Here is a 16,422-nt window from a genome sequence, read left to right as displayed (position 1 = left end):
AAAGTAAAAGATAAAAGAACTGGAAAATGCAGATTACACACTTAGGCCAATGATCTAGAAAAAGAAAGCAGACTTTTAAAATATGGTTTGAAAGGTGGCCTTATAACCACATGATAAAGAATCAAAGATTAATAAGAATTTCAAGGGGCCTTAGAGATCATTAAATTCAATTTTCTATTTGTTAAATGAATAGCATTTCAATAAAAACTCACACAAGGTAGGAGATTCCCAACCACCTCTCTGGATTAGAATATAGATCATTCTTTACTGCTGTTACTACAGAGTCTTCATGGGAGACTATTAAGTGATCTGCTGAAGTCTATACACAACAAAACTATGGTCAGCCTAAAAACTCTACCCAAAATGGAAGTAAAAAGAGAAACAATATGTCCAGAAAAGAAGAACTTAAAAGATTAACTGCATTTGGAGGGATCAAATACAATTAATTGCAGAAGAATCCCGAGATATTCCTCCTAAAAAAAAAAAATGAAGTTAAAATGAAAAGGATCTTGAGAAAAGGAATGTCCCTCCAGGTGTGTTTGGGAATCACTTTAGAATAAAGAGTACTAGACAATCTAGAGTATAAAGATTCCTGAAAATATTTTTACTTCTCCCCCAAAGAAAAAAGCTTAGTTTGAAAATAGGAGAATGTGTAAACAATGCAGTTATCTTATCCAGTAAGGCAGAAGAGCTAGGATATAAAAGTGTTCTTCCATTAAAGCAACTTGATGTACTTGGACAAAGAATTTTAGGGACATCTAGAAAAAGTGACAAAGCTCTTTCTGTATGCTATATTTCTGTTTTGCTTTTTAAAATAAAGTATGTCCTAGACTCATATGCAGCTGGATTTGGGAGAGCCATTATATGTCATTGAATAAGCTCTGTATATGATTTAAGAACAATTCCTTATTCAGCATCTGTTCCAAATGGTCACCTTGCCTTGGTTTGAATACCTCCAGCAAAAACTCAGTCCCTCACAGGGAAAACTACTGTGGACACTTCCAGAGAAGCTGCCTCTGTCGACCCCAAGGGTGGCCCTTCTAGATCTCTCAGGAACACATACCCAGACTCCTTAGGGCTGAGTCAAGAAGAGTACCAAGGCCTTGTTATCTTTAGGGTAAATATTCTAGAAACTGCAGCTAAAACGTTATGGTTCTTTTTATGTTCACATGTATCTAAAGACATGATCTTACTCTCTGGTTCCAAGATGTGAGACAAGCAAGCAGGTGGATTTAGTATCACAATTTAACATTTTAAACCAATACGAACATTCCAACAGCCACTCTTGTCACCTAAAGAATTTTTTTTTTCAAGTCACAGGCCTTTTAAAGATTTCATCCCAACTGCATTATTTTTCATCAAGATTTTCTTAAAAAGAAACTCTGGAATTGATAGCTAAGGATCCAAAGACTTTTTAAACTTAAGTGACCTTTTCTAGGCAGACTAAGAATCTCAGCAACAATTTGAAAATACAATTAGAGTTACTTAAGATTAATGAAGACTAATGAAGGAAGACTCAATCGAAAAGAAAATATAAACATGCACATTTGACCTTTCATCTAAAAGTTTCAGGTCACTCTTGTTTGGCTTAGGTGATCTTACTATTAAATCTCTTATACATTAATAATCTTGCAAATGCTAAGAAAAAATAAATTTTAGTTTATCTTGTTCATGAAAATACATCGTCTAATTGATTTTCATTATAAATTTAACAGAGTTATACTCTTTTTTCAGCAGGCAATCAAAGATTGGAGAAAAATCCTCCCCTCCCACCTATGCAAAATCAAAACTCAGTTGGGCTTTATCCATTTGGTGATTTAAATGACTAAGAAAGACACATAATTTGGTTCATTTATCAGAGCTCTACTAGAAAACATTAAAAACTGAAATTTATTTATATTAATACTAGTATTCATGTAAAGGTAGTTACACAAAAGGGGGAATTTACACTGAACTTCTCTATTTTACATCATTTATGGCAGACAGAGAACATTTCTGGGGCTTAATTTTAGTGCAAATAAAGTATGTCTAATAAAACAAGAGACTGTCACTAAGAGGCATTCTAAAGCCAGGATAAAAAACCGTTACTTGAAAACAAAGCAATTGTGCTTTCTTTCAATAATGGATTAGATTCTACCTTTACTGCTGATTTTTTGGGGGCAGGAATACGGGAAATAAATTAGGGTATGATTTGCAGCTATGTCTTACTTCAGTGAAGTCTGGCTGTTAAGTAGTTTCATCAAGTACCTGAGAGAAATAGGCAATTATTAATTTTTGGTAAATTTAAGAGAACCATGAAGAGTCAGTGCACATCATATATTCTCTCCTGGATTGCAGATCTCTAAAGTCTCATCATTAATGCTTAATTCCCCTTATTCAAGGTCCTGAATGCTATAAGGTGAACCTCTTCTGGGCTGCAGTTTTTACCTGGAGCATAATTACAGAAGGCAGAGAAGTGCTGTAGACCGCCTTGTATCTGCCCCCCACCCCAGAAAAGATATGTGGAAGTACTTCACCCCTGACACCCCAGCATGTGACTTTATCTGAAAAGAGGGTCACTGCAGAGGTACCTAATTAAGATGAGGAGTAGGGTGGGTCCCTAATCAAATCCAACAGGGGTCCTTATAAGGAGACAGTCATGGGGAGACAGCTACACAGGGACACCATGTGACAATGGAGAAGAGACTGAAATTATGCATCTGCAAGTGGAGGAAAGCGATTACCAGCAACCTGCGTAGAGCTAAGAAGGAAAGATTCTAATACATGGTCCAGAGGGAGCAGGCGGCCTGCTTTCGACTTCTCATTTCTATAACTGTGAGGCAATAAATGTCTGTTGTGTTAAAATGAAAGCCATGGAAAGACATGGAGCAAACTTAAATGCATGTTACTAAGTGAAATGAGCCAATCCGAAAAGGCTACATATTGTATGACTGCAACTCTGTGACATTCTGGAAAAGGCAAAACAATGGCGACAGGAAGCATCAACGGTTGCCAGGTGTTAGGGAGAAGGGAGGGATGACCAGGTGGAACACAGAGCAGGGAAGAGCAGTGAAACTAGTCGGCCTGATGCATGTAACTGCACGTTGTCCAAACCCATAGAATGTGTAACACCGAGAACAGAATGTAATGTAAGCTACGGAGTCCGGGTGATAATGATGTGTCAGTGTAGGTTCATCAATGTTAACAAATGGGGTGGGATGTTGACACTGGGGGAGGCTGTACATGTGTGGGCAGGGAGTCCATGGGAAGTCTGTGTACTTCCCACGCAATTTTGCTATAAACCTAAAACTGCTCTAAAGTATAAAGTCTAAAACAGTAAAAGAGGTGCTGCCATATCAGGACTGGGTTATTAAGATCTAAAAATGTAAAGAAGATGTTAAGGGGCTATGTTTAAAAGGTAAAAGATAAGAGGAAAAGCAAAAGCATCTAAAAGCTGATTTTATGCAGTTAGTCTTGCTTCTGGCTAAGGCAAACGAGCTTGTATCAGACCAGTGATCTTGCCAAGAACAATTAGAAAAGGTGAATAAAAATGTATAATATGTTCTGTTTCAACCTCAAAAACTAGCAAGACAGTGAGGACCTCGAGAGAAGGGAAGTCCATGAGCTTAACACTTGGAGCCACTTTTCCCTTCTATGTGTTTATCAGTTTGTAAGCAGTGGCCGGGAGGCTGAGGAGCCAAGCAGAAGCTAAGAGACTTAGAGACTCTGCAGAGCCTTTGGCATTCTCATGAGCCTGGGGAGACAAAAATTCCCTGTAAGCACCACAGAATGTCAGATGAGGCCCTGAAGAGGTACACTGGACGGTATACTGGATGTGGCTTTCTACCAGCTCACAAGAGCGGACTATGGGCATCTCTTCCCAATTCCATGTTCACGTGTGCCACACAGGTAGTTGGAAACTGGCAGCAGTAGATGTATTTACATTAAGGAAATGAGCAAATGCTACAAGGAAGAAGCCTTCCCACTGAGAGTCGGTCATTCAATACCCAGCACACCACCGGCTGCATTCAAAAAGGAAGGGCAAACCAGAAATAAACCAATCCTCAGAAAGGCTGAGAAACAGATTCAAAAATCAACCTCAGACCAATTAAAATAATCAATCCTTACCTGAGAGCCTGGCAGAAGCACAATGAAATCCTCCTGGAGGAAGATACATTACTGTCTAGAACCTATCGTTTCATTTTGTTTTTTAAACAAACAATGGTCACCATTTAACAAAAATGATCAGGTACATGGAAAGAAAAGACAAATGATCAAATCAAGAAAAAAAAAAAAAGGACAACAGATACTGGAGAATTCAGAATGAGCTTTAAGATAACTGAGGAATATGTTCAAAAAATACAAAGGAAAATATGAGGAATTTTATTAGAACACTAGAGTCCATGAAGAAAAAAGTCAAATCGCACTGCTAGAAGAAGAAGAAATAAATTAACTAAAAACTAGAAATTCCATAGATGGGTTGGACAGCTGATTGAACACAGATGAAGAGAGGCTTGGTGAACTAGAAGAGCACCTCACAAATATTAATGCTCACACAAATTGCCTGGAGACGCAGACCCTGACCGAGAAGGTCTGGGGTAGCGGCCCCGTGGTGACAGCAGTGTCCCTCTTCCAGGGACCATGGCATGTTACTTCTGCTGTCGTTGGCCCAGTGACTGCTGTGAATATCAGGAACTAAAAAACAGGCAAAGAGAAAAAAAATCTAGAAACCCAAAGGGAACAAAGAATGAAAAGTAGACATTGGGGAACATAATGAAAATATCTAACATATATAATTGAAATCCCAGAAGGGATAGAGAATGGAGCCAAAGGAACACCTGAAGAGAGAATGGCTGACGTTTTGCAAAGTTGATGAAGGAGACTGGGGTGAAGTAAAGAAGCCCCAAGACTTCCAAGCACAATACATACAAAGAAAAGTACCTAGCAGGGGGCTACAGGAGAGAAGGGCTTGGATCATAAAGATCTATAGATGTGGCTTTGGTCTAACAGAACCAACTCTAGGGAAATCTAGGAAAGACTCACAGAGGTTTTGAGAAAATTGTGCTACCCTCCATGAAAAAAGCAAAGATGACTCAGCAGTAGAACGAAGAAACCAAAGGGCAGAGCATATATCAAATTAACAGTCCCAGGGCTTATTTAGAGTCTGTACCCTGGTTGGGGCTGAGGGGTTAAGGGAGTTTGTGGGGCCATCTTGGAGTTCTACTTACCATATTAGGCAATTCTGTCAAACATTTAAGGAAGAAATAATACAAATTCTATACAAACTCTTCCAGAAAAATGTAGAGAAATACTTTCCAGTTCATTCTATGAGGCCAACTTTACTCTTATACCAAAATTAAGAAGACATCACGAGAAAACTACAGATCAAATCCTCCACAAACAAAGATGCAAAAGTTCTTCACAAAATTTTAGCAAATTAACTAAAACAGTATATCAAAAGTAACACATATGACCAAATGAAGTTTCTCCCAGGAATGCAAGGTTGATTGAAACATTTGAAACCATTCAGTATAGTTCACAGTATTAACAGATTTAACACAAAAACTACATGATTATTTCAGAAGTTGAAGAGAAAGTGATGAAGTTCAATTCCATTCATGATTAAAACACACACACATGCACATGCGTGGGCACACACAAGCATGCACATACACACACAAGCATGCACATGCATGGGCACACACAAGCATGCACACACAAGCATACACACACGCACATGCATGGGCACACATAAGCACGCACACGCACACACATGCACGGGCACACACAAGCATGCACATGCACACGCATGGGCACACACAAGCATGCACACACACATACACACATGCTCACATGCTCACACACACAACGCACGCACACAAATTCTGGGTAAATTAGGAATAGAAAGAAACTTCCCTAATCCCAAAACCATAGTCAACTTTTATACTGAATGGAGAAATTCTGAAGACTCTTCCTCTGGGTTTGGAAAGAAGAGATAAATGGCCAATTCAATTCAACAGTGTACTGTAAGTCCCAGCCAGTGCAGTAAGACAAGAAATAAAAGTTATGAAGATCAGAACTGCAAATCAGCAGATGACGTAATTGTATACATAGAAAACTCTGAAGAAAAATCTATAGAGAAATTATTAGAATTACTAAGTGAAATTAGCAAAGTTGACAGGTGAAAGATAAACATACTAAAATCAACCACATTTTTAAATAGCAATAACAATAAAAAAAATGAAAATCAGTCATTCCAATAGTAGCCAGGGAACAAGCATGCAGGAACAGAACTGATAAATGATGTGCAAGGCTCGTATACAGAAAACTATAAAACATTACTGAGAGAAATTAGAGAAGATTAAATAAGAGATACTTTATTCAAAGATGGGGAACCAGATATTATTACAATGTCAATTTGCCCCCAAGTGATCTATAGAATCAAAACCATCTCAATCAAAATGCCAGCATAATATTTTGGTGTAAGTTGACAAAATCAGAAAGGCAAAGGGCCAAGAGGAGTTAGGACAATGTTCAAGCAAAAGAGAGTTGAGAGGCGTATACAGCAGTGTCAACAGCTATTATAAAACTATGGTAACTAACATTGTGATCTGGCAGAAAGATGGACAAACAGATGAAAAACCAGAGTAAAGTTCCAGAAGAGATGCACACATATTAGACAGACCCCTGATTTATGATAAAGGGGACCAGGAAGAGAGTGGGACAAGGATGAGATTCCATAAGTGGCCTTAATGCAAGTGGATATCCCCATAGAAAACAAAGCAAAGCAAAACTCCTGACCTCCACACCTCATGGTGAAACACAGATACATTCTAGGTGGATTAAAGATCTAAAGGTAAAAAGCAAAACAATAAAATTTCTGGATGAGTACACTGAGGGGTGTATTCATGGTGGTGTGGGGAAGTAACCTGAAACAGGACCCAAAAGCACCAAAACAAAAGGAAAAATACTGATAAATTCTACCATATTAAAATGGACAATGTCTGGTCTTCAAAAGACACCAGTAAGAAAATGAAAAGACTGGTTACAGAAGGAAGAAGATATTTAAATTACCATGACTAACAAGGGACTTGAACTCCAAATGCACAAATTCCTACAAATCAGAGGAAGGGCACTGGGGGTGGGGGACAAAGCAAAGAGGTAAACCAACAGATAAATGGGCAAAAGGTTTGAATAGAAACTTCATGAAAAATTATATCCAAATATCCAATCAACATAAAAGAAGCAGTCGATATCATTAGTGAACAGGGAACTATAAAACCATAGTTAGATTATAGTACATTCCCATCAAAATGGCTAGTAACAGAAACATAACAATGACAAGTGTTGGCAAGAATACAGAGCTACTAGCATGTTTGTATATCACTGAGGGAAATGTAAATTTACTCAAGTATTTGGGAAAACTCTTTGGCAATACAAAGCAGCTCCACTGTATTTCCTATGACCCAGAGATCACACTCCTTGCTACACACCCAGCAGACATGTTTGTGTAGATGTATCAGACAAAAGGTCTAAACAACACGGACAGCAGCATCAGTTGCTATACTAGCAGGAAGCTTGGACATACCCAACTCTCTTTTCACATTAGGATGGATAAATGTGCGTGCAAAGGAATACTATATAGCAACGACAGTGGATGAACCATAGCCACTTGCAAAAACAGACTAGTCTCACCAACATAGTATTGATAAAAACAAACAAACAAACAAACAAAAAAAAACCCGGGGGCTGGCGGGAGATGCTCCAGGACACCTGGTGCCTGACTATTTCAGGACAGATCAGAAGGACTGTCACAATGCCTGAAATAAATACTCACAATCCCAGTAAGCAACAGGTTCAACTCCGGGCAGAGAGACATACAGATGTTTCAGATGCGGAATCTTAGGAAAGCTGTATTATCCTCAAAAGCAGTATAATAATAAGCAATAAAGAAAAGGATGAAAAATTATTTATTGACCAAGCTAAATGTTTTATAAAATTCAGCAGAAAAAGTCATTTCCTGTTAACCCTGAACAGTGAACTTAAGACTTCAGGCCAGAACTGTGTGGCAAATATTAATTTTACTGAAATGCAAGGACAATAAAAAGAATTACCACATTAAACACACCAAAAGCCAGACATTCAAACACTTATGAATTCTTCTATTTATATCAAGTTTAACAACAGGGCAAATGAAGGTCTGGGGTTAACATAAGGGGTAGTGGTGTCTGGTAGGAGATGGGAAGGGCAGGGTGGGGAGCTCCGGCTACTGGTAATGTTTCCTGCTTCTCCCCGGCCGGGGGGCGGGGCACACAGGAGCACTCACTTTAGAAAAATGTACGTGTACATGTTTCCGTAGGTGTGTGACAGATCAAAAACCTTTCTTATTAAAGAAGTAAAGTTTAAGTAAGAATGGACTGAACTCTAAGGGCAAGAGGTCAGTAGTTTCCAGGATGTGGGGAGGAGCTATAAGAAAGTAAAAAGGACACTCTGGAGCGCGGCTGGCACCGTTCCGGCCCCGACTGTGGGAGCAGCTACACTAGCGGGGCGTCTGCCGAAATTCAAGGAACCGCAGACCAAAAAAGGGAATTTTGCCACATGCAATAAAAGCAATTGCAACTTAGATATAAAAACAAGGAATTAATTTGACTTATTTCTGTTTGTGCAAAGTTGACTGTCCATGGTGCAATAATCTGCTTTCTTCATGGATTAAATTAGAAATAAAATTAAACAGTCTACCTGCAAAACGTTTTCTTACCTTTGTACACACAGAAACTTGTCAAGTAAAAATGTCAAAATTTTTGAGAAAACAAAGAATGATATTCACTTCAGTTTTATTGGGGAAAACAGACTTTAAAATATATTATATCTATACATACAAATAAAAAATATATGTGGTTTTTCAACCAAATGTTGAAATAAAAAATCTGTATGTTTTATGATTGATATATTCACATATGGCATAATAGAAAAAAGTAACAAGCTCTGGGTTATTCCTTTTAGTATTTATTCATGTAAGCCTTGAGGAAAATTAATGGTAGAGCATAATTTCTTTTAGTTATTTGAAACAAAACAAAAATTTCAGTTAAAAACATATGACTTCCTCTTAAAGCTTATTAACATTTTTTCATCTTTAGCCAACAAATCTAGAAACTAAATTACTTTAAGAACATTAATTTCTGAGGCATTCTGGAAAACAGGTTGCCTTTATTGGATCTCAAACTTTTTCACATTCATTTTAAATTACCTTATTCTAATACATTTCTGAACATGTAAGGATGAAATTAAGTTGAGGTTCATTTGTGTGAAAGCAACACAAATCTGAAATAGACGGATAGATGGCAAGCATCAAATCTATTCCATGGAAAAGAAGGGAAGACGTGGGGCCCCCAGTAAGTAACAAATTACAGAACTCAGGTAAACATGAAGCTTCTTTTGCTCACAGATGTCTAAATGCTGCCTTCTTTTCAAATGTCCAAGATTTCTCTTACCAACACAGGTGATACCAGATTATTATTTTCCCCCCAGTGTCATCTGAATCTCACTCCTCAAAAGAAAAAAAGGTGATATTTTAGCTGCCTAAAGTTACTCAAGTCATCCAATATTCCCCTGCCCCTGCCCCCATCTTGAAAAACTCTCTATATTGTTTAACTTAAAAGTGATACTATGAGCCAGTTGTGTTTATGTCTTTGAGAGAGAGAGAGAGAGCACAAGCAGCGGGAGTAACAAAGGGAGAGGGAGAAGCAGGCTCCCCACCGAGCAGGGAGCCCGATGCGGGGCTCCATCCCAGGACCCTGGGATCATGACCTGAGCCGAAGGCAGGTGCTTAACCATCTGAGCCAGCCAGGCGCCCATGAACCAGTTGTGTTAAGGGAAGCAAGAGAGCTGCCTTTTTGTAGCTACTGACTGATGAATCTAATACTTTGCAAGAGAAGTATCTTACCACTTGTGCTGGAATTTGTGCCATTTTTGCAGCAGGAGTTCCTGGTCTTGGGTAAAACTGGTTAATAAAGAGGCTTGGAAATTTGTACTCTTCCACAAGCTTCACTGTTTCTTGAAAATCTTGATCTGTTTCTCCAGGAAAACCACAGATAATATCTGTAGCAAGAGTTATTCCAGGAACTCTAGAAAACAACACGACAAAAATGTAGAAAGCTGAATACAATCCACAATTATTCTATTTCTCTGACATTTTAAATGCCATAATTCCTTTTAAAACTAAATTTTGTTTTTTAGGAAAGGGACATTTGCAAAGAGTATTTATAGAGTCCTAAATACTAAAAAAGTTTATGGGCAACAGTGGCCCCTGTCATCCTCAAGGGACACTCATTTTTAATTCTTTTGAATGTTTCTTTGTTCTTTTTTTCTATATTTTAAAACCCATGCTTATTCTGCTATTTCCAGACTTACTGATTTTTAGGCAATATTTACTAACTTCTCTACTGTGGTAAATGAGGATTTAGCCCCTTAACTCTCTCTCTCCCCTCGCAACATAATCAATGCACAGTTGTTGTTTTTTTTAAGATTTTATTTATTTATTTGACACAGAGAGACACAGCGAGAGCAAGAACACAAGCAGGGGGAGTGGGAGAGGGAGAAGCAGGCTTCCCGCGGAGCAGGGAGCCCGATGTGGGGCTGGAACCCAGGACCCCGGGATCATGACCTGAGCTGAAGGCAGACGCTTAACAACTGAGCCACCCAGGCGCCCCATCACTGCACAGTTTTAAAAATTAATCTCATTTCCATTAGTATAACTGCAAAGATATTGTTCACTGCAGAGCCAACTGGTATACTTACCATCAAGTTTTCTTTTGCTACAATGTTTAATTTTTCCAAGAGTTAATAACAGTCTCTTTTAAATAATTTTTTGCCTCATATTCTAGGTACCTATGTTCACGTTTTCTAGAAGCTCCACAAGATCCATCAAAAACCAATACTGTTTTCCAAACACTCAATGTACTATATACATAATTCACGGATTCTATTTTTTTCTGCTGGAAATGCCACTACTACTCTCTTAAAGTGTGTGCTGCTTTCATAACAAACTGGGTGTCATCTTTCTATGTTGTTCTTTGGTTTCTTTCTTTCTTCTTTTTTTTTTTTTTCATTTCCCTTTTTCCTGAATGCTATGTATTCTTATTTCTTGATTATTCTGCTTAATTCTGCTGAAGCATTCTTTCAGAAACTTCACCAAAAAGAATGCCAGGGAAATTCTGTTGTTATTGTCTTAGCATATCTGAACATGTCTTAATCCATACCACTGACTGATAGTGTGGCTGTGCACAGCACTCCAAAGTGAAAAATATTGGCCATCAGAATTTCGTATTCTTTTTTTTTTTTTTTCAAGCTGGCAAGGTTCTGATGAGATGTCCACATTCACTCATACAAACTTCTTTCTACATGCTCCACTCTCTTTTTGAAAGCTTTTAGGATATTAATTTTATTCTCAATGTTTTTATATTTCATGATAATAGGCCTTGGATTAGGCATATAAATCTTTGTACAGAGCACAACCTGGACACTCATGGTCTTTAGGTCTAGCACATTTTCTTAGGTTACCATTTAATCATTTGTTTTAGAGATTCGACATCTTTTCTCATCTTCCTAAAGATACCAATTAAAATTTTTGTACAAGTTTTCCTCTGCTCACTGCAACTGTGCCCATTTCCTCCAGGTTCTCGTATGTTGGTCTCTCTCATTCATGGCTGATGCTTGCCATCAATAAATAGCAACTCTGCCCTTTAATGTTAAAGAATAAATCATCGAAAGCTTCTCATCATAGATTGATTGGGTAACAAGCTGCCTTTGTTTTTGATAAGCCCACATGTTAGCATCTTGGATGTCTTTTCCCTGTGGCCAGGGAGTTTCTCCATCAGTATGCTACAGTATTCTACTGTGTATTAACAGTGTAACAATAACAAAATAACATGTATAGTATTCACAACTCCAGTATTATTCTCAACCCATAAACAATAGGAAAAATAGCCTCAAACATCACAAACCATAGGATACCTGCCTATATCAATTTTTCTATCTCCTAAATGTGGTTCTATATGGATGAATAAAACAGTTTATCTCACTTAAATATGTTAGATATTTGGGGGCATAAAAGAGAACAAAGAATGTGACAAAGGGTAGTCAAATTATTGGCTGCCTAATACAAATAGCATCATAAAAACAACAGCTTTTCCACATCAGGTTTGGATAATACTTTAATGCCTGTGTGAAAGGAGAATGACATTTATTCTAAAAAATATTTCTTTCTTGATTTCTACTTAGTCTCATCCAGCTATTAATTTGGCTGACCTTGAATTAGTGAGATAAGTTCCAAAGGCTGGAGCTTTTCTCTGTGATGGTAAATAGCAAAAAAGAGGTAATATGCATAAGAGAAAAATGAAACTGTATTTGAAAAAAAAACTTTACTTTTTATTCTGATACAAAAACATTCTTTCTCCTTCAAGGGTGATTATCAAAATTACATTTGAAAGTCATGAAAAACATGTCTTTGCAGTAAGCAGTAGATAAAAAGACCATTTTCTAGACTTAACTAAGGAGGAATAGAAAAAGTATGTCAATAATTTTAATTAGCAAATGTTTACACTTGACTTATAACTACTCCTGAACAAAAGAAATCCACAACTAAAAGTATAAGTAATAGATCATAGCAGAAATGACAGAAGAGTCCAGCTCCCCTAGGAAATTAAAAAAAAAAAAATCTTCGAAACTGCCTGTGAAATATTATAGAAACCAAGACAATTGGTTATTGTCCTAGGCTATGAATTGCAATGAACTTGGCACTAGATTATGGGGTATTCCCAAAGGAAAGTACCTTACTGATTCGCCTCCCCCCAATCCTCCTTGATCCAGGATAGCTGAGCTCAGTATTATGCAAGACCTGCTTACTTTGGCAGGAAGGTCACCAGTGAGAAAAGACAAAACTTTACAGAAGTCATCTTAAATGTTAAAAAAGGGGATGTTCAATGTGTGAATATATCTGATAATCTACGCAAAAAGCTGACTGATAACAAGGGAGAGGGTAGGTAAACTATGAATTTGTGAAAGACCTAGGTCAGCCAGGATTTAAAAGTAAAAGCAGTTTAACTGGTTTCAAAGTATGTAAGAATATAAACTGATTGCCTATAAAATGTCTTCAAAGTAAAGACTACACTTTAATGTTAGATGAGGCTCATCTATACATTAATTTTATATATGCAAATGATGCTTCTTAAAAGTAATTTGGCTTCTTAGGTGAACCAACTAAAAAAAACTCATATTTACACTGTTAATTTGCCAAAGTAAATAATTCTCCTCAGTTCATAAGAAAATCAAGGAAGTGTGAAGTGGACCCAATTCTAAATTAATAGTATATAATTTAAGTGGCTATGAAGAAATTATAAGGAGTGTAAAATAGAACATTAATCCAAATATTTAATATGCTAATTGTGAGTAAATGCTGTTTTTGAGAAGCAATGAATTTTCAAAATACTAAAATTTTTTCAAATGATCATTTCCACATGTGCATTGAAGCTGTGAGTCTAATGAATATAATTACCAGGTATTCTATGTTTTTAAAATTTAAAAGACCTTCTCTATTTATGTTTTCATAGCAGTGCTGGAGAATAATTCTGAAAGAAGATGAAAATGAAAATGTTCAATTAGCTTAAACATATGCATTCGGACCCAGTATTTTTTCTGAGGTATACAAGCTTTTTACTGGCAAAATGGGTTCATTAAGTAACTTGGGAATAGCACTGATGAGAAAGATTTCAATTATGCATCTACTCTGGCAAAGGTGGTGCTATGATCAGTTATGCAAATCTATCAGGAGGGTATCAGGAGAGTACGACCTCTTAGCTGGCCCTAGGCTAGGATTTAAGAGAGCCCCAAATATTTCAAGACTTTATTATTTACCATGAATACAAATAAACACATACATACACCTACTTAACTACTTAACATGCTGTACTTTAATCATCTCAAGACTTTCACTTGCAATTTCGTGTTTTACTGGCAAAAAATGAGAAAAGGATGATTCTACTCATGCTTAGAATGATAAATGAGCTGCAAATTCCACATGTGAAAAAATTAATGCTTATATATGTGCTATTTACCTCAAAAGAAAGAAAGAAAAAGAATCAGAAAAAGAATCAAATCCATTAAAATGATTAGGCATAAACATATGATTAAAAGAAACTTTTTTTAGTTCTGAATGAAAGTAAAAACATATCTCAATCTATGGGATGCAGCTTAAAGAAGTGCTTAGAGAGAAATTAATGGATTTAAATGTCTGTGTTAAAAAGAGGTAAACTCAACCTCAGCTTCCACCTCAAGAAGCTAAAAAAGCGGAGCAAATCAAAGTAGGACAAAAAATAAATTACTAAATAAAGGTTAAAAAATAAATCAACAAAATAGAAAATAGAGAAAAAAAATCAATAAAAGTAGAGGTGTCTTTTTGAGAAAAACAATGTAATTACTAAACTTAGCTAGACTGAGAAGAAAAAAGAAGACACAAACGACCAACTTCAGGCATGAGGGAGGAGGCAGCACCACAGATGCTATCAATATTAAAGAAATACTAAGGGTATATTTATTACAATTTTATGCCAATAAATTAAAAATTTAAACTGAAATGGGCATATTCTTTAAAAGACATAAATTACAAAAATTGACTCAAGAAGAAACAGAAAATCAAAACAGTCTTTTATCTATTACAAAAACTGAATTTGTAATTAAAAATCTTGCCATCAAAAGAATACAAAACAACCCAGACCCAGATGGCTTCACTGGTGAATTATATCAAACATTTAAGAAAGAATAAAACCAATTCCATAGAAAGTATTTCAAGATAAATGGGAAAGGAACTCATTGTATAAGTCCAGCAAAAGCCAATATAAAAACCAGAGAAAGACATCAGAAATAAACTCCAGACCAAAATCTTTTTTTAAGATTTTATTTATTTATTTTAGAGAAAGAGAGATAAAGAGAGTGCATGCATGCACTCAAGCAGGGGGAGGAGCAGAGGGGGAGGGAGATAATCTCCAGCAGACTGCATAATCCCACGGCCCCGAGATCATGACCTGAGCCAAAACCAGCAGTTGGACACTCAACTGACTGAGCCACGCAGGCACCCCTAGACCAATATCTTTTATGAATATAGAGACACTTGACAAAATATTAGCAAACAGCCCAAAAACATATAAAAAGAATTATTTATCATGATCAAATTTTAATCCCAGGAATGCAAGGTTGGTTTGACAAACAAATCCTAATTAATGCAGTAAGCCATATTAAAAGGATAAAACCTCCGTGGTGATCTCAGTACATGCAGAAAACTCAGTTGACAAATCCAACACCTATTCACCTATTCTCTGTAAACAAGGAAAACTATCTCAACCTGATAAAGAGTCTACAGCTATTCTCACAGTTATTGGTGAAAGACTGGATACCTTTCCACTCAGATTAGTAACAAGGCAAGGATTTATGTTCTTATTTCTACAACTCAATATATAATGAAAGTTCTAGTCAGTGCAAGAAAGGCAAGAAGATATTAGAGGCATATAGGTTGAAAGAGCAAAAGTAATCTTCTTTTTTGCAGGTCCTATGATCTTGTATGTGGAAACTCGAAGTAATCTAATAAACCTACTAGAATAAGCAAGTTTAGCAGAGCTAAAGATTAATATATAAAAGTCTAGTGTACTTTTTACATTAGTAATAAACAATTAGAAAATGCAATCAAGGAAAGAATTCCATTCACAATAGCATAAAAAATACTTAGAATAAATTTGGAAAGTGGAAGACCTATACTCAAGAAACAGAGAACTTAAGGAGATTTTCTTAAAATTTACTGAAATTAAAAAGTATCTACGGATGCTTGGGTGGCTCAGTTGGTTAAGCATCTGCCTTTGGCTCAGGTCATGATCCCGGGGTCCTGAGATCCAAAGCCCTGTGTTGGGAATCCCTGCTCAGCGGGGAGCATGCTTCTCCCTCTCTCTGCCACCACCCCCACACCACTCGTGCTCCCTCTCTCATGTGCTGTCTCTCTCTCTCAAATAAAATTTTAAAAATAAGTAAGTAATATCTAAATAAATGGAAAAATATCTAATTTTCACAGATTGGAGGAATTTACTGCTGTTAAGATTGCCTGTGTCCTCAAATTGATACACAGATTCAATTCAACTGCTATCAAAATACCAGCATATTTTTCTGTAGAAACTGACAAGCTGATTCTAAGATTTATATGGAAATGCAAAGAATTTAGAGTGGCCAAAGCAATTTTGAAAAAGAACAAAGTTGGCAGAATGGATGAATCTGACTTAAAGACTTACTATAAAGCTACAGTAATCACAATAGTGTGGTATTAGTATAAGGACCGATTAATGGGATGGAAGAACAAAGTCCAAAAATATACCCATATATTTATACATTTATGGTTACTTAATTTTA

At 36.7% G+C, this 16,422-nt stretch overlaps 1 protein-coding gene across 4 annotated transcripts in view; it reads right to left on the bottom strand.

Moving 5' to 3' along the window:
• CDKAL1 (CDKAL1 threonylcarbamoyladenosine tRNA methylthiotransferase) overlaps positions 1-16,422 on the bottom strand; it is a 654,884-nt gene that overhangs the window by 148,037 nt on the left and 490,425 nt on the right. For all 4 annotated transcript variants that reach the window (XM_073877631.1, XM_025891077.2, XM_073877633.1 and 1 more), the window contains one exon: positions 9,923-10,103. In XM_073877631.1, coding sequence (XP_073733732.1) covers positions 9,923-10,103 — 181 coding nt within the window. The remainder of the gene's footprint in view (positions 1-9,922; positions 10,104-16,422) is intronic.

This window comes from Callorhinus ursinus, unplaced genomic scaffold (genome assembly GCF_003265705.2).
Source record: "Callorhinus ursinus isolate GAN/ISIS: 27379988/994484 unplaced genomic scaffold, GSC_fseal_2.0 scaffold26, whole genome shotgun sequence".
Classification (NCBI taxonomy): Eukaryota; Metazoa; Chordata; class Mammalia; order Carnivora; family Otariidae; genus Callorhinus; species Callorhinus ursinus.
This window is presented reverse-complemented; position numbering and strand designations above follow the sequence as displayed.